Source organism: Eucyclogobius newberryi, unplaced genomic scaffold, assembly GCF_026437365.1.
Source record: "Eucyclogobius newberryi isolate DKJ021-1_F unplaced genomic scaffold, fEucNew1.0.hap1 SCAF_10, whole genome shotgun sequence".
Taxonomy (NCBI): Eukaryota; Metazoa; Chordata; class Actinopteri; order Gobiiformes; family Gobiidae; genus Eucyclogobius; species Eucyclogobius newberryi.
Window position 1 is genome coordinate 33,603,421 of NW_027315724.1, and position 18,298 is coordinate 33,621,718.

The 18,298-nt window shown below is 40.5% G+C and overlaps 1 protein-coding gene across 1 annotated transcript; it reads right to left on the reverse strand.

The window, feature by feature from the left end:
• Positions 1 to 35: 35 nt before the first annotated feature.
• Positions 36 to 17,378, reverse strand: efhd1 (EF-hand domain family, member D1). Its single transcript, XM_072455469.1, has 4 exons — positions 16,932 to 17,378; positions 4,877 to 5,024; positions 3,956 to 4,090; positions 36 to 3,342 (listed from the first exon to the last, which is right to left on the reverse strand). Exons 1-4 carry the CDS (start codon positions 17,327 to 17,329, stop codon positions 3,208 to 3,210), a joined length of 816 nt encoding a protein of 271 aa, XP_072311570.1. The 5' UTR covers positions 17,330 to 17,378; the 3' UTR covers positions 36 to 3,207.
• Between the last annotated feature and the right edge of the window lie 920 nt (positions 17,379 to 18,298).

Here is an 18,298-nt window from a genome sequence, read left to right on the forward strand (position 1 = left end):
TCCAACAATTCACATCAAAACACGCCAAACGTTATCGTTTTAAGATGTTTATTTTATTGCAGTCAGTAACAGACTCCATTCAAACTGGGAAAATAACACCACACATCTTTACAAGTGCCCAAAAATAGATATATTTAATTCCATGTACTTTTACGTTTTTAGATTTGGCAACTCATTTTGCAAATCTATGCTCTAATAAAACAATATACAAGACTTTGTATGAAAAATACATGTCACATAGGAATGAACAGTAGTTTGACATGCTGAAAACAAACAAGATATGAACTGGACTTTACAGAGTAAAACTAATCTCTCAAAATCGTATCAATCTATGGGAATACAGAAGTACACGGAAATGCATTGAGTGGTATTGATTGGTACAAAGTCTCATTAACATTATATATTCATTAGTTCAATAGGTTAAGTTGTTTAGAAAGGGAAATAAAAACAGGGGAAACAATAGTTAAACTAAGCGGTTTTAAAATGTCAATACTTTTTCCATTTATTGATGAATGTAATACTTTTGCAATGATTTAAAATGCTTTTTTTTCTGTCAAATATGAGCGAGAAAGTGGTGACGTACTCTAATCAGACAGTAGAGGGCAGCATAACACTGAAAAGTAGTCTGCCATGCTGCTGATATATAACTTTTTCTTTTAAACGTTGGTTGTCCTTGTGCTTGATTGCATTTAATTTGACTTGAAATGTACAGTACATGAAATATCCGTGAACGTGGACTACTTTAGTGCCACAGAATACTACTCACTTTCCCGTGTCTCTTGTATTTGCAGAGACAAACCTGGAGCGAGACGTTTTGAGAGGTCAGGGAACAGGAAGAACACGAGAATGACTTTTAAAAAATAGACTGCATATACTTTTGAAACATCACAGTGAAATAGCTTTAAAGTGAACACAGGAATTGGACTCAGACACCCAAAAAAGAGACCCGCAAAACAAAATAATACAATGTAAAATGGTCCTTCATAAAACATGGACGGTTAATATGAGACGTCTTGTGCTTGGCTGATCTGGGGTTAGTTTCACTGCGTGACCACGGACACGTAAAAAACAATCATGTCTGAGTGTTTTAGACAAAATAAGAGGATTAGAAAAGAATTTGATGTTATAATGTCAAACAAAAAGGTAAAAAACAACAATATGGATAACAAACTTATCGTTTCTTAAATACAAGTCCACAATCTTGCCTTAGTAGACTCATTTGTGACAGAAAAATGCTACCACTTTTTACCTTAATAGCAAAAAATCCTTAAATATTAAGCATAAACCAGAGCAAAACCTGCATAATCTAGACAAAATCTGCTAAAACGTGTTTCAACTCACACCGCTCACTCCCTTGTGACTGAATAATGTTACCACTTTTTACTTTTGATAGTAAGAAACATTTGAGTCAAGTTCTCGTTCGCTGGCAGAGAAGACATTTAACTCTTTGCCAGTTTTTGTTTGAAGGGAATTGGCCCAGTAATTCCCAAGATATTCGCCACAAAGCAGGACAAAATCTGTATAAGCTAAATAAAAATCAGCAAAAATGTGTTTTATCTGAGAACTTTGTACTTCTACCATCACTTTTTAGCTTTATCATAAAATTAGATATTTTTGTTGACCGAGAAGCAATATTAAGTCTTTGTTTTACATTATTACCCTTTAAACCAAGACCAAATATGATGATTTTGACTCAAAACAAGGCCAACTCTACCAAAAGAATCAGTCCTCCAGCTCAGTTTTGGATGGTTTGGACCGTTATCATGTGAAGTGAGTGGTACGGTGACAGGCGAAATGTGAAAAAGACATGAACTAAATTGTAACGGACGACTGCGACGGAAAACAAAGTGCGGCGAGAGCGTCCTGACGTTCGGGTGGTCATAATGTTTTGCCTGATCCGTCAGCGGAACGTCAGCGACACCAAACCCCGGTCACAGTCGATCCAACACGGACTGAACCGTGTCCGTTTATGTGCCGCATGCTTCTGTGCTGTTTTAACACCGGGTACGACACACACACACTCACACACAGGTCACATGACACTTTGACCTTTCACCTCAGGGTCACAGAAATCTGCTCGGACAAAACCAAAAAATGACTGCGGTTTTACTGCGACATTGTGACGCTGCGAAAGACTTGAGCAACTCACGGCAACTTCACCAATGACGTTTACGGACAATACTGAACTTACGGTCCAATATTAAGCTTTTGATCGATTTTCATCACATTGCGCAGTTTTTCCCTCATAATAATGAAAATTAAAAAATAGTTGTGTTTTCGTGTCATTCACATGTCAAAGTAACGCTGCAGATTCAGTCAAAAACAAAAGTAGCTACAAAGCGAAACAAACGCATTAAAAAAAGGATTTCTCTCCTTCACCAGCCGAGGGTTGAGCTGCATATTTCTTGGCTCTTTGAAGTTGCACGTTGAATGGTACTGAACTCATCTTCTCTTTTAAAGTGAATTTATAACGATTATTAATGTTTTTGTTTGTTTTCATTGTGATTTCATGGCGTCTTTTCTTGTTCTGAATTAGTTTGTGTAAAAATTGTGCGCTACAAATAAGCTTGCCTTGTAATGCAGGGATAATGGACAGCCACAAAAGCTAAAGCAGCATTATTTTGTTTACTTGAGTCAGTTCCAAGCCCTCATAAGTAGAAATGAATATGGAAATGATAGTTTACTTGGCTTAGTTATTAGACTAAGGCTTAGAATGATCAAAACATGTGGACTTATCATTTCATATACAACGTTTGAACGGCAAAATGGTCAGACAACATTAAATTTAAACAAGCAGAAATGTAGAAAAAAGGAAAAACATAAAATTGTTGCTTTTAAAATGGTCCTCATCAAAGCAGAGGAATAATAACAATAATGGTCTTAAAATCCTTGGCGTAAACGTGGTTTGGTGAACCACAGAAACGCATCCACAGAAGGTCAATCTGCATAACTATTCACCGGTTGCAGCTAAATGCTATATCGAACACTTAAAACAACATAAAAACTTACAAACTCGACATCAACCGCCCCGAAAAACACCCAAAACTTCATTACAGGCGCTTGAAAACCTCCCCACATTTAGTGCTGTTTGCTGCCGATTAGTTTTGTGGCATCGTGAACTAAATGAGGTAATTCCGGTGAGTTGTATTTTGAAGCTAAAGTGCCAATTTGTGCCAGATTCAACCTACATCTGTGTGAGGCGCGTGTTCAGGAGCAGAACGCCGACTGCAGCTGCTTGAACGCTGCCCGGCGCTGCTTCTTGTCCTCCTCTTGCCTCTTCCGCTCCTCCTTCTCTTCCCGGATCTCGGCTTCGAACTTGCTGCCCTGCGACAAAGCGTGTGCCTGGAAAACAAAAAACGGCGGTGAACACTCTTGTACCGGGCTATGCAACTTCATTTTCCCGAGGGCCAGGGCCTCATTTTATTTTTTTAATATTTGGAAGATGGTTCGTGGGCCGTATTAAATCACTTGAAGGGCCGGATTAGCCCGCGGGCCTTTAGTTTCATAGCCCTGCTCAAGTATGGCCGTTTGTAGCTCAATATTGTGGGGCAAATGGCTCTTCACAGCTCACTTAATTCATTGCAATCCATTTTATTTGTTTGGTCACTCCATTTTTGCCTTCACATCACGCCCGGGCCAACTTGGTGCATGTTCTTGTGCAAATTCTGGTCGGAAACCTTTATATACCGTATCAGTTGTACTAGAGAGACATCTTTCTTTGTTAGATAAATTACTTTGTTCATTTGTTGAATCTTTTGGCTGTACAACATTTGCTTTATACGCCTTTACGCGCATCACTTTATTTATTTGTAACTACCCATTCTTGCCACTAGGGAAACTTGTCATAAGGAAATGGCTCCAGATCTTGAGCGTCACCGTATTTGGGGAAAATCAACACCAGATCTAATTGTCGAGTGCGTGCAACTAAAAATCAAACCTGATCCTGTGCCGTTACCTTGGCCTCGAAGAAGTCCTTGGCGCCCATGACTCCCTCTGTGGAGACGTTGATCTCCGAGAGTCGGGCCAGAGCCATGAGGCCGCTCTCCTCCTGCAGCTCTCCGGCCGCCGCCCGACGGAAGATGAGCAGGAACTGAGGGAGGAGCACACGGTTAGAACGGGTGAAGGTTCTGTACCGCGCAACGGGAGCTGGTTAGTTCATGTTATACAGCTCAAATAATGTAGAGGATGAAGAAAACAACCGAAAGCCACGCCCGAATGAGAGTTTGCGGCAGCACAATTTGGAAACATTTCAAATTGCAATGAGCGACTTGCAATGAACGTTCACATTTAAAAACGGGGTCCATGAGGATTGACAAATAAAGCTGAAACTGGGCTAACAACTGACAAACTAAGTAAAACACGAATAAAAGAATCATATCTAGAACATGTTTGCACAGATCGAAGCTACACGCACAATAAGACTTAATAAGTCTTTGTGGTTTACCAATTGCGTCCAATTTCAGTGCTTGAATTGTGGGAGAAGTGAGTTAAAAGTGTAAAAACTAAAACAAAATCTGGAATAATCCATTTTCGGTTGTTAGGGGGTCATGGCCACCTGCCTACATCCCCATACGTCACAAAATGTCAACAACAACAATAAAAAGAACAATTTCTCGTGATCTGAAAGAGCTAGAGTGAGGAAGTTGACTTTAAACCTTAAAATCACCACATATTATAGCACCGGAATATCTTTCTAAGCCGCTCCAGTTTGTGAAGTCTGTATTGAAGAGACTAATGAGTTACACTGGAAAAAGAAACACAATTATGCTACAGAACAATCATCATCGACATTACGACTCTGCTTTAGATTTCTTCACTCTTGGCTATTTGTTGCACCGTAGAGACAAATAACGCTCCGAACTCCTGAAATAAACACCTCTCTGAAGCTGAGTTTGCCGTCGAAGTCCTCGTCCACTTCTTTGATCATGTTTTTGAGCCCGAGGTGCGTCTGTGGAGCGCCGAGTTTCTCCATCATCAGCTTCAGCTCCATCAGGTCAATGAAGCCGTCTCGGCCCGTGTCGTATCTGCACCGCAAACACAAAAACATACTGAATAAAGAGATAGTGATAGAGTGTTTTGTACGCAGTTAGAGAACTTAACTCTTGGGGCAAATGTAGCAAATACTTAGATCAACAGAAAGCATTACATATTTTTAAAATGTTTATCATTATTATTATTATTATTATTATTACAACAATTAGTTATTTTCTTATTTTAAATATATATTTTTTGTTCAAAGTGCCTATGACAGGTTTTTACAATTTCCTAAGTTTTACCTTATTTTGTGTATTTATACCGGTTGTACATTCAAACAATAGTTTTATGCCAATCGAGCAGGTATTTGTGGAGAAAACATTGAAAAAGCTGTAGAAAATGACATCACACCAGGAACACTCATGATTCCAGTCAAAGCTTATGCATAATTTACACAAACTACTTTTGTGACCCTAATATATTTGTATGTGCCAAATAAGAAAAGTAAGATAAGATAAGATATTCCTTTATTGTCCCACATGGGGAAATTTCATTGTTGCGACGCAGGTAGATACAGAAGAAAAGAACAGATCACTTATAGGAAGTTTGAAAAAACACTTTCAGTAGAAGATCTCCTAGAAACAAAAACTCCTATAGACAAAACCTCCCATTTCCAAACAAGGGATGGAGGGGAAAATAAAGATAGACAAATAATTAAATAAATGCATAAATACCATTGCATGTGATCACGACAGTAATTGCACAAAGTGTGACATTAGCCAGTAATTTCCTAGTGTGATGTCACAGATTACAAACAGGAAGTGAAATTAGAAACCTAAAACATGTGCTATTCTGGGATAACATTTTAGTTCAGCGAGTCATCAACCTGTCAGAGGCACCTTAATCAGTTAAGCAATGGTCCACACCACACGATGGCCGTGACACAAGTGCCAAGCCTGTAGTTGTGTAACATGCAGATCTTTTCCGCAGATTTGATCCTTGTAATTGGCCATTTTCATGTTTAGGGAGCATCACCGCAAATGTACTGTACGTGAATCATAGTCATAGTCAAGTCAAATGAGTCAAAGAGCTGAGTCAGGCATGCAACAAAGTGTAATCGAGATGGCTTCAAGATGCAAAGTGGATGAAAATAGGCGTCATTTTGCACTTGCAGTAAAAACAGTAAAAACAGTTATGGTTTTGTGTCGTTTCTCACAGTAAAATAGAAATGTTTAAGATAAGATAATCCTTTATTGTCCACACATGGGGAAATTTCATTGTTGCAACGCAGTAGATACAGAGGAAAGGGACAGATAACTTACAGGAAGTTTGAAAAACACTCTTAAAAGAACTCTTATAAACAAAAACTCCTATCGACAAAAAACTCTCATTTCTTAATAAGGAATGGAAGGGAAAAATAAAGATAAATATGAAAAATATTACAGTTAATAGATTAAAAACAAAAAGGTTTGAAGCCTCAAAGAAAAATGCAATGTGTTGTTATTTTAATAAATTGTAAGTGAACTTATTTTGTATCATGACAAAATATCCACACACTCTGCACCTTGAAATCAAGTATATCTTCATGTAGTTATAGAACATTATTATATTCATTGACGTATTGGGTACTTAAAAACAATAAAAAAGATTAAACAAAAGGGCTGCAGCAATGAATTTATTAATTGTAACTAGACTATAAAAATAATTGTCGTCATATTTTGATCATCGTAATCATTATCTGGGACATACAAACTCTAAAACACATACAAATATATATTTTTAACCAAGACAGCAGCGTTATTAAATCAAAATGAAAACATTTAAAAAACAAATATTTACATCATTTGTAAATGCACAAAAGTCCCCTTGGCTCCTTTGTTTCCATGTGCCCCCTACTGGACGCCCCACTAACTGCAAGTTAGTGGGGCGTCCAGTCATTCAATAAAAGCAAGACACAGCCTATGATGAAATTTCCCCATGTGGGACAATAAAGGATTATCTTATGATACAGTCACGGAACATTCCAGGCAAGTTGCATTCAAATATCCCTATCAAACATATTCATAGTTTTCAAAATTATGAGAAATTAAGACATGTTGCCATAGCTATTAACAATTTAAAACAAATTTTAGCTTTTGAATGGGGGGGAAAAGTCCTCAAAATGTCAGGCCTGGCAGAAGAATCGACAATCTTATGACACACATGTGAATCTTTGGCAGAACAGGTTGTAGATTACAGTAATAATGCAATAACTGATCACGTCTCGTCCATCTTTTGAGCCCTGAGCAAACACATTAGTCTAATCTGAAAATGAATCACTGAAGCAATTCCAAGAGGTTAGTCCATTTTTGTAACCGTTATCTTCCCCTTGTTGAGTCTGATTTACCGTAAACCAATAGAAAGCCTCGTTACTGCGAGTGTCTTTGCTCACAGTTGGTATCAGCAGCTGTCTGGGCCCTGATAGAGGCTGTATTTATATCCTCTGCAGCAGCTGCCCGCGCACCCTCCGCGCTCGCTAATCGGCTCCGCGCAGGAAACACGCTCTTTGTTTCGCCCCGAGAGATTTGTCTGAAACATAACGTCATCTCAAAAACGGGCGAAAATCCCGGGTGCCGCTCGGTATAATCCGGCTTTACGAAAACACCCCGGCCAATTAGGAAAAACGATGAGGCTACGGCCGACTGACCCACTTTGTGCGATCGTGTCGGAAGTGTACGGAAACTGGTGTTGGATGGGGATTTGATCAGCGTTTCTGGTTGCATTCGAGACTATGGCGGCCCCTCATAGACCCCTCATCCCGTGATAATCCCCAACCGTTTGTTTCCATTAGGAGTAGCAGGTGGAAAGAGTCTGTCCTAACAAATGTGGGCCACGTTTTTTGGGCAGTGACTTTAAAGACGCTGTCCAAAGGAATGGAACCGTCCACATGCTTTTAGTGGGCGTGTTATTGACTATTGGTTTTCATGAGCCCGAAAAGTGAATAAAAAGGTATGATTTAATTAATTGAACAGGTATAAATGTAGCTTAAATGATGCTAGTGCGAGTCAAGTCATTAGCGCTTCAAGAATGAATACTCCTTTGTTTGTCCATATCAAAAGGTCAAGTGCACTCCATTTAAAACATGTATTCATAATTCATCTGAGTGAACCAAATTAACTTCTAATTAATTAACTATCCATAAAGTCCCAGAGGTGGGCAGTGCTTCAAAGCTGCAGCTCAGTGTAAAAAGCTCTTACCAAGAATGATTTCAGATTTAAGGTTATTTGTAGTCAATTTGACATCATTGAGAATCAAAAAAATAAAATATAAACAGTGATAATTGACAATACGCTACAGCAAACAGATATATTTGCCTAGGATTCAAGTTAGTGGGTACTCTCGACAAACCTCTCTCGACAAAAATACTGTGAACCAACAAGTCTCGTCAAAGTCTTCTAACCTGAACTTTGAGTCAAGTCCCTGAAAGTCCAAGTCGATTCCCAGTTCATCGGTCTTATGTTTGAACTAAGTCACAAGTCATAATTCAGACTGAAGAACGACGTCTCAAATGATGAAAAAGCAAGCGCAGGTTTGTAAATGTAATACAAATTGGCAGTGGGCTGGGATGAACCCGGGCTGTCCCAACACTTCCTCCCTGAATTCCTGTGTTGTGTTGTGTGCTCCTCATTGGTATGTCCCGGGCGTCTCACGCGGGGCCCCTGTGCCAATGAACTGGGGCACGGACAAAGACGACTGGCTCTATGTCCCCCCCAAAAAAACTATTCCCACAAACCAAAACCTGTGAGAAGCCACTGCAGCCGCTCAACGGACACAAGTATTTGGGTTTTGGTTTAGTCCTGGTTTGGTTCAGTTGAGTCCAGTTTAGTTCCTCTTCGCTGCAAGTGCACCGCGTTACGACCGACTGTTGCGCAGCGTGGCATTAAATATCAAAAGAAAATGCAATTCTGTCGACCAAAGTTGTAAGAGTGAAGACGTTTTGACACTCACCCAAACAGCTTCTTCAGTTCCTCTGACAAAGAACAAGTGATTGCCTTATATCGGTCTGAACACAGTGACCAAAACCAAGTAGAATATCCCAAAATTATACTGATGCTTTGGCTAGAATATATCTGTGTGCTTTGATCAGGACAAAAGACAAGAAAATAATGTAGCATAATAAAAGTTATAGAAGGTAAAATACAATGTAGCTCGGGATGACATGAAAAAAATGTTATTTCTTTTTTTTGTGCATTATCTGAACAATAGTCACACAATATTTTCCTCAAAGCGTCAGGAATGTGCTAAAATGTGACTAAATGTCTTGGGGTGAGGTTCAAGTTTAGCCAAAAAACGTGACTGGCTTTAAAACCAACCACCAACGTGCAGAAATGCCAACTATATCCTTTGTTTGGAAGACAAATAATATATTCTCACTTTCCATATCTCCAAAAACAACAATAATATCATCTACAAAGAATCAGATTTAATGGAACCGGCCCAGGTCTGTTCACGTCTGTTCAGTGTGAATTAAACATGACTCGGCTGTGACTCTGGCTCGCTCCTCTTTCTCCTCTTTAGAGTCAAGTAGGTCACTTCCTCCCACCAGCACAAAGACCTGTTTGAGAGAAGCAGTCTGGGTTATAACAACTTAAGGCCTGGCTCAGTCGCAGTCGAGTCCTGGTTTAGTCCTCGTTTATTCTGTCAAGTCTCAGTTTATTACAGTTTTTTTTATTTTAGACCATGTCCGATTCTCACACAATGAAGACATTATCGAGCTGGAAAGGCTCTCGTCAAAAGCCTTCGGGACGAACTGCTGAAGCGTCACAACGGCAGAACAAGCAATCAAAAAGAATCAAAAGAAATCAAACTTCAGTCCAGTTGAGAGAAAAAAGCAGAGACGTTTGCTTTGGTTTGTTTGGCACCTGCAATACTACGCTGTGATTGGTCCAGTCTCTGTTCCACTGGTGGTTCAGATTCTCTCAGATTCTCAAGTGTTTGCTGCAAGTGCTTTAAATCATCATTTCAAGTTTGCAGGGTCCTTTTTAAATGGATAATTAAGATGCCGCCCGGCTGATGGCCTTTACAGTGACCGCTGCTGTATTGTACGAGTTGACATTTTCTAAAGAGCAGGTTTAATCTCGCTCTTCAGGGCACTTCCTGTGGTTCAAACCCTCTATATTTGGTTACAGTCGGATCAAAGTCTTGCTGCTGAGACTGGCCCATTGTTTGGTTTTCCACTGCGTTTCCCTCGAGTCTTATCCACAGATGGGCCTCGATAAAACCCTATTCAGCTCCAAAACAGGCCCTCCAAGGTCTTGGGCTGAAAATGGCTGGTCCAAGCTGGATAACGTTACGGTTTTAGACTTAGTCTTGTTGATCCGATTCATAAAGACCCTTCGGGGCATCCACCGCCTGTGACCCACTTTAGACCAACAAGAGTGGGGCCAATATGATTTTTTCCTGTTGTGTGAAGCACTTTTTGCCTTGTGTGCGAATTGTGGTCTACAAACAAACTTGCCAATATCGAGCTAGAATGGCAATGGCAAAATCGAGGGGAAACCAGGACTATACGAGAGATAAAAAGACCAAAGTAAATATCAGGACAAAACAAAAACTAGAACTAGTCAATGATTTATTTAGACTTGGGCCAGGACTAAACCCAGAGCCAAGAATCAAATCAGGACTGAATAAAACTAAGACTATTTGACCACAATAGGTGGGATGACAGTGATTCCAATTTCTTTGACACTCTGTCCTCATGGAATCAGCAACTGCAATAACCAACTGTGGTATTATTGTTGCAAAGCAGAAGAACCACACTAATGTTTGTAGGAGGCTGATCGTTGTTTAAAATGTGTTGGAAAGAGAAGGGCTGGAATCTGTCTGAAAAGCCCCTTATGTTTCGCTTGGGGCCTTGAGACGCCCTATTACACCCCGCCCACCTTTTGTCCCTTTTTGCCTTCCGTTGTAACACTCCTCTTAATGGAAAACGAGGGGAAAGTCATGCCGCTAAAATATGCACTAAAGAAGATACATTTGTGTAAAACGTCCAAGTTTCATGTGACCAACAAGTCAACAATGCACCAATGCCTTGAGCCTGTAAACTACTTTTCAGTCAGTGCAGAACTCATTGACGCTCGAGCCCTTTGTTTACCAATACAAGCGGAAGGAAGACATCGGATGGCGGCGCTCAGGGCAATTTACGGAATAAGTTGAACGCTCGTCTCCAAAGAGATGGATACGTTTAATGCCATAATGTGAAACTAGGCAAAGCAATAACCACTAGAACCAGTGCATCTTTAACCAAAATCGGCATCAAACCAGATCAGAACTTGGGGACTAAATTATTAAACTATGACGCTATTGTGGAAAAGAATTGTAAACTAAAGCCTCACAAGAAGTTACCACAGACACATCAATCCCTACTACTTGCCACCAATTCATCTTCTCATGTTTCCCCTTTGTGCCAGTTGTAAATAATCTGCTATGATCCTGCAGACTAGGGGCCTTAGGCGGAGTTATCCATGGACAAAATTCAATAAGTCACTTGAGCACCTGAATATACACTGTCAGACAGCTATTCACTCTCTTTCATACAGGGCTCTAGGGTTATTTCAGACCAGACCATATCTACATTTTTCGTGGTTCAAGCCAAAGATATTGCCCAGTTTATCGACGATTGTGTTAGAGTTTCAGTGAACAAAAGCAGGTTTATAGTCTGTTGAATTGTTGCCAATGTCACACTTTTTATCCGCTTATCCTCGAGTTGTGTCAGTCTTTTCTGGGCCAGGAGTTGGACAGAGGAGTTGAGTGTTACTTTAAAATTATGGAGTGGAGATTTTGCACTAAAACTGTCCGGCCTGGCTTCCTGTTTGCATTGGGACACAGGGCTATTTTTTGAGACGGGACGAAAGTCGTGAGCGAGGAGGGAGGTGAGACAAGCGGCAGTCTTCGGTGTCAGCCACAAACCACTAGTGCTGCATATGGGAATTCCTGCGGGTCACACGACAACGACGCACACAACACAGACAAAGCCCCGTCGCAAAGCACAAGGAGGCAGAGGCGAGGAAAGTTTCTCTGCAAAAGAAACTAAATGTTGTAAAGAAAAAGCAGAGAATCAGATAGAAGTGGAGGCTCAGCTCAGGATGATAAGATGGTGTTAGATTCAGAATGTGAGCTGAAAATGTGCAATTACGCATGATTACATTTATGTTATGTTGTAAACTTGTATGTTATGCTGTATAAAAAGGTATAAAAAAGGGGATATTTATGCACTTTTGTGATTCATTTTAAAGGCATTCACATTTGTCTGATATTAAAACCTCATCCAACACATTTAAAGACACATTTTAGCCAATTACGCTCACCCCAAACCCCTGATATCACCTCGCAGAGCATCACCGGTCAAACACTGACACATCAAGGTGGGTCAACATCTTTAAAAGGCAGGACCAAAAGCATAAACTGTGAAAAAGGTTCCTCTCTGGTTAAAAAGGACTTTGCTCTTCCTTCTGAGCCACTGTCCACAACAACAACAGCACAAGCTCAGATTCTGGTGCGTGCTTGTGGGTGGGACGAGGATGAAATTCCACAGGAATGAGACCATTTCAAAATTGGCTCTTCTTCATTATGTTCAGTATTTCCAGAAAATGACATTAATAACAATATTTCACATGACCCAGTCCTGCAACACGTACAAGAGAATATCTTGCTCTTTGCACAGAACCAACTATAAATATTTGCCCCCATTTTCAGTCAATGATAAAACAAACATGCAATGAGTTCACTGTTGAGTTCACGGCACGACACACAACCGAACCGATCACCACAGGAATTCTGACCAACATTTATGACCGATTCAGCTCTCTGATAACACACATGGTACAAAGGAGTTCTTGTCGAGGTTTTTCGTCGCTGGGGAAGCCTCTACCTCCAGATAAGTTGCATATTTGTGGCGAATAAATAAAATAAGCTTCTTCTCCACATATTTCTGACACGCAAACATGTCCTGCCCCTCCAGTTTGCATAATGTACATGTTGTATTGCCATTTCGTGAGTGTGAGAGTCCCTTCGTACGATGTCATGTGTAGAAGCTGTAAAACAGTATAAATTGATGAAGATGCAGCTCTGGTGTCGTCACTTGCATCGTTTGTTTGTTGCATCATCTCCACAAAGCCCCTCTGTCTCGACCCACAGAGAATACTCCCGTGAACGCAGATACAATGGGCCCTTATCCTCGGACCAACACCGACGACAGCCACGGACCGCAATATCGACACAACGGCAAACGCTCGTCTCTCTCCGTTGAGCAGGAGAAACATTTTACGACGGGCTCTCAATGCACAGCAGTCGTTTGTGTGCAGTGGTGCGATGAAATATCAGCCGGCCGTGCACGAGTCGGACCGGAGGCAAAGTGCATGCTGGGTCGTGGTCAGTCGGTCACAAGGCAAACATTTGAGGCTATAAACCAGCACCCATTCGGTTCAATAAACGTGTTGGTCTTACTTTGTGGCTATATTCAGAGACATAACCATAGTCAGACAAAGTAGAATTAAACTAAACTTGGGTGATAAATAATTCTTCTCTAGTTTCACATTGAGCTTCACATGCTGTGGTAGATGCTCCACATATGATGCTTATGAGCCACAGCTGCCCAGGGTCTGAATTATGGCTGCAACAAGCTACCGATTAGATAGATGCCATGAGCTGAGAAGAGATGTTTCATGACTCAAATTGAGACGCAACTGCATACAAATTACACTGGAAATGTGTAAATTGAGTGTATTTGATGAATTGTGATGCATGTCCTTCAGAAGACACCAGGATCCACAAACTGCTTCGATGTTTTGAGTTTTAAACAAATGATGGATTAATCGAAAGAATAATCTTTAGACTTGGCATCATCATTACTTGCAGCCTAAGTTTGAATTAGGGAAACTAAAAGTGTAAAAAAATAAAAGATTAGAAGCTAATAGATACCAAAACTAGTATGAAAACTAGAGTACTCATTTGAGCAGGTATCGATACAAAAAAAGACTAGACAGTATTTTAGAATGAGAGTTTTATCAGAAGTATAGTTTAGGTGATGACAAAGAAAGTAATATTATTTTGAGTGGAAAATTCAAGTCTAGAAAAGAGCATATTTTAAATCATGATCGTGCCGTTTCCTGGCAACAAAATCAAGCTTGAAATGTTAGTATCGTGGCAACACTAAACATGGCTGCGAAGATGAACTGTTGAAGAACGCGGGTTAGAGCTGGGACTGAACTGTCAACACTCTGGTTATAAGGCAACAGCTCTACTACAATACACACTGTTGTCCAACACATTGACTAACAATAATGATGCTCGAAACCAGTGATTATGGTTTCAATCCAATACCAAGTATCGAGAATGTTGAGTGGAGTTTTGTATTGAATTGCATTTACACTCTATAATGAACATTTTATTTGAAAAATGTATAAGAATTTGATCCAAAATCTGCATATTTTAAAAAAAATTGTAATTGCCACTTTCCAATACCTCAGTCAGTAATGATATTTCTGTATTGATTTAACCAACTACGAATTGTTAAACCTTGAATGGTCCGTTTAACATTCCATTGTGTTCTCTGCAATTCCAAAGAAGAGGTGAGGTGACCAGTGACCCCCTTGCCTTAATCCCAGTCAAACACTCCCTGTTCCCTGTAACATGCACCACCACTAAAATCAACACAAATCCGTCAGTAAGTGAGACCCATTTACTTTTATCCTCAACAAACACTTGACATCTGAGACTGAATTGATCCGAAACCACTTTAGATCTAAACGACTGGCCACAGCTGCCGGTCCTCTTTTCATTCAGAGTCCACCACACGGCGCTGCTCCTTCACACAAACACCGTCCAGGCCCACAGAGGAGCGTGATCAGCTGTCAGTCACCTGTCAGTCACCCGCCCGTGAGCTGCCACAGGGACGACTAATCGATTGCCTAACACGCATCGTAACGACTAATGTACGCAGATAGCCATGTGGATTTAGTTTACAGCCTGCTCCATCATCGCGTGAACAAAACATGGAAAAGTACATTTTATTATGATGAATAAAGGTCGCCAAACAAAAATATATTCAGCATAGCCCAATTTTGAACGTTTATTTACGTCATTACTAGGACCTAAAACAATGCAGTTATATACAAAGAGGACAACAAGTATTTAAACACTGAAATTAGCCTCGTAGGTGCATATCCACTGAGAGACAGATTATAAATTTAAAAAAAAAACATCCAGAAATCATGATTTTTGAATATTTATTTTGTAGATTATGCTGTAAAAGTATTTGAGCAAGAATTGTGTCTCTCAATTACATGTTAGTCTGCCTTTCAAAAGTCCACCTCTCCTCCACAATCTAGTTTAGTGGCACCTGTTTGAGCTCGTTAGCTGCACAAAAACACCTGTCCACCCCACAATCAGTCAGATCACCATGACAACCACGGGGCAAGACCAAAGCGCAGATGACAACGTGTGGAGGAGAGGGCCAAAATCCCCGCTGCAGAGTGTGCGAACCTGGTCAAAAACGACAGGAAACGTCTGACCTCTGTAATTGTAAACAGAAGCTTCAGTAGCAACTATTAACAGTGACTTTTCAGGTGTTCAAATACATTTTTCCAGAGAACACCTCCTACTATCAAGCAAATTAAAATAAGAACGTAAATCGGGACAAAGTGGTTCATTAAAAATCCCACACATTGTTTACATCAGGGCTGTCCAAACGTTTTTCACCAAGGGCCGCATTTTGAAACGTTTACGGGGCAAAGAGCCACAAACAACTTGACAATGTCGGATTTGTTGAAGTGAATCATTCAAAATTTTGCATTTGACGTAATTGCGATGAGCGTCCACATCTTTAATTAGACATAGAACATCAATATTAGGTTGGTATAACATCAATATGCCTGAATTTTCCCAATTTCACAGTAAAAAGTACTAGTTTTTGTTGTTTGGGCCGACATAGCAGGAAGCTGGAGGGCCAACAAAACGCCTGGTTTACATGGATGAAAACGACTGCTTAGCTACTCGTACTTTCTATCATCATCATCATCATCATAAGAATTAGACTCTACCGCAAGAACATTATGCTCTGAATCACAGTAATGATAAGACTGCATGAAGCGTTTAAAAGGTCACACTGCCTGCTCTCCCTCTCTCGCTCTAGTCGTGACACAAATGCAGTTCTTTTACTACGCAGCATGCACCCAATACGCTCCGACTACAAGGACTGCAGACTAAAGAGTTGACTATCGAAAATTAATGCCATTTAATTCAGCATGAAAAATGTGGAGCGTCGTAAAGTGCAGTGTATATATATATATATATATATTTTTTGCCAGTAATAGACAAATAGTTGCAACACTCATATTTGTTTTACCTCAACTGATTAAATTAAATTAATCAGTATTGTAAATTATTTTTGTATATTATATTTTCTTATTTTATTGATATTTTTGTCAAAATCTCACCCAAAAAAAATATTGGATGTACATTTTTTTGTTTTAAAATGACTCAAATTAAAGCCTATCGTTTATCATGACATTTTTATTTAATCAAACGCCATTTTATTGCGTTTAATACGACATCAAATTGAAAATCGTGATCAATCGCACAAGCGGGAGAAATCGTGATAAGATGTGCGTCACGATCCTGCGCACGTTTAATAAAAAAAACACTGCGGGTTTTGACGTTAAATACGCGGCTCGTAACGCATCGTCCGTTGACCCGTTTCTGCATCACCGCCGTGAAGCCGGAATCACGCTCACGTCTGTAGTAAACATGTTTTATGAATGAACGGAGCGGATCAGCGCCGCCGCTTTATTTCCCATGGTTCACCTGCGCGTCACGTCGTCACGCTGCAGCCTTTAATCCCCCGTCACGCAACCCGCACGTCCCCGTCTCCCGTATCAAACAAACAAACAATGAATAAATAAATAAAATAACCGTCTCACCGCTTGAACATGGCCTCCATATCTTTGATCTGTTTGCGGGAGAACTCCTTGAACTCGGTGTACGGGTTGAAGACGCGGCTGAGACGTGGGGCCGCGGTGCCGTCGTTGATGTCCAGCCGTCGGTTCAGTTTGGCCGTTAGTTCGCTAGGAGAGTCGCCCGCCGCCTCTCCCGCCGCCTCCGCCGCCGCCGCCGTCGCTTCTTCGCCCCCGTCGCCGCTCGCCTGGTTCGGGTGATGGCCGGGGGAATCCACGGGGGTTCTGGGTCGGACCGGGCTCCGCGGAGGCAGTGGGGAGTCCCGGCCCGGTTCCCCCGCCGCGGAGGATGAGGAGGTGGAGGTGGCGGTGGCGGTGGCGTCCAGGCGGGACTGCAGTTTGCGGGCGAGCTCGTCGGAGGCCATGGTGTCTCTGCTCCTGCTGCTGCTGTTGCTGCTGCTGTGATGAGGAGATGGAGCCGGACTGTGGAGACGAGCGGGCGGTAAGTTTACGTACGTGCGCGCTGCTTCCGCCTACGGCTTTCAGAATAAAAGGACATTAATCCTGTCAGCGGAAGTGATCAAATCTGATGCAATAAAAGTACTTTGCCTCGTTTGAATGGCGGTTAATCGCTGGATTCAGCCAAACGCAGCCACGGATTCAATCATAGACCAGAAATGTTGATTTAACCGACGCTTTGGTGAAACTAGGTAAGATGGTTCTACGCTACAATTATGGCTACAATTGAGATGACAGGTGTAGGTCCACCAAATAACCAGCAGATGGCACTGTTTATCAATTAAGTCACTATGATCTCATTGATTTGTTGACGTCAATCAGCATTTAAGAATGAGAAATGTTTTTCAAGCAAAGACAAATGTAAACAGAAACAGCTTAGCAATAAAAAAGTCCAGTAAAATAGTACAACTATATACGTCTATCATATTTTATTACAGCTTTAAACAAACAAACGTGTTCTTGTGAAATACATGTAAATGTAGACATACATCAATTCACAAGCCTGTATTGTGTAGCTTGAATGTTTAAAATATTGGTTTATGCAGAACATATTTTTTAAAATGTGTAAACTTTTGTTTTGAATTATTAATTATTAAAAGCTATGTCAACGGTTCTAATTTTTCATATTTTTGAAACCATGAATTAATCAATCAATCAATCAATCAATCAATCAATTGAAGTGTATCTGTAGGGCACAATTCGTACAATTATTCCTTAAATCATTAAGTTCAAAATGTTATTTGTATAAAATTATTTGTATATATTTTATAACTGAGTCCAGATGACTACAACTGAAGCTTTTTCTACTATATTTTATAAAAGTTAGTTACATTTGAAGTCTTACTCTGTGGCTCATTTAGGTTGATATCAGGTCA

Coding starts and splice junctions, on each gene's coding strand:
- efhd1 (XM_072455469.1), bottom strand. CDS start 17,329: ATGGCCTCCGACGAGCTCGCCCGCAAACTGCAGTCCCGCCTGGACGCC. Junction 5,025..16,931: donor ATGGAGGCCATGTTCAAGCG/GTGAGACGGTTA, acceptor TTTGCGGTGCAG/ATACGACACGGGCCGAGACG. Junction 3,343..3,955: donor AGGACTTCTTCGAGGCCAAG/GTAACGGCACAG, acceptor TTTGTTTTCCAG/GCACACGCTTTGTCGCAGGG.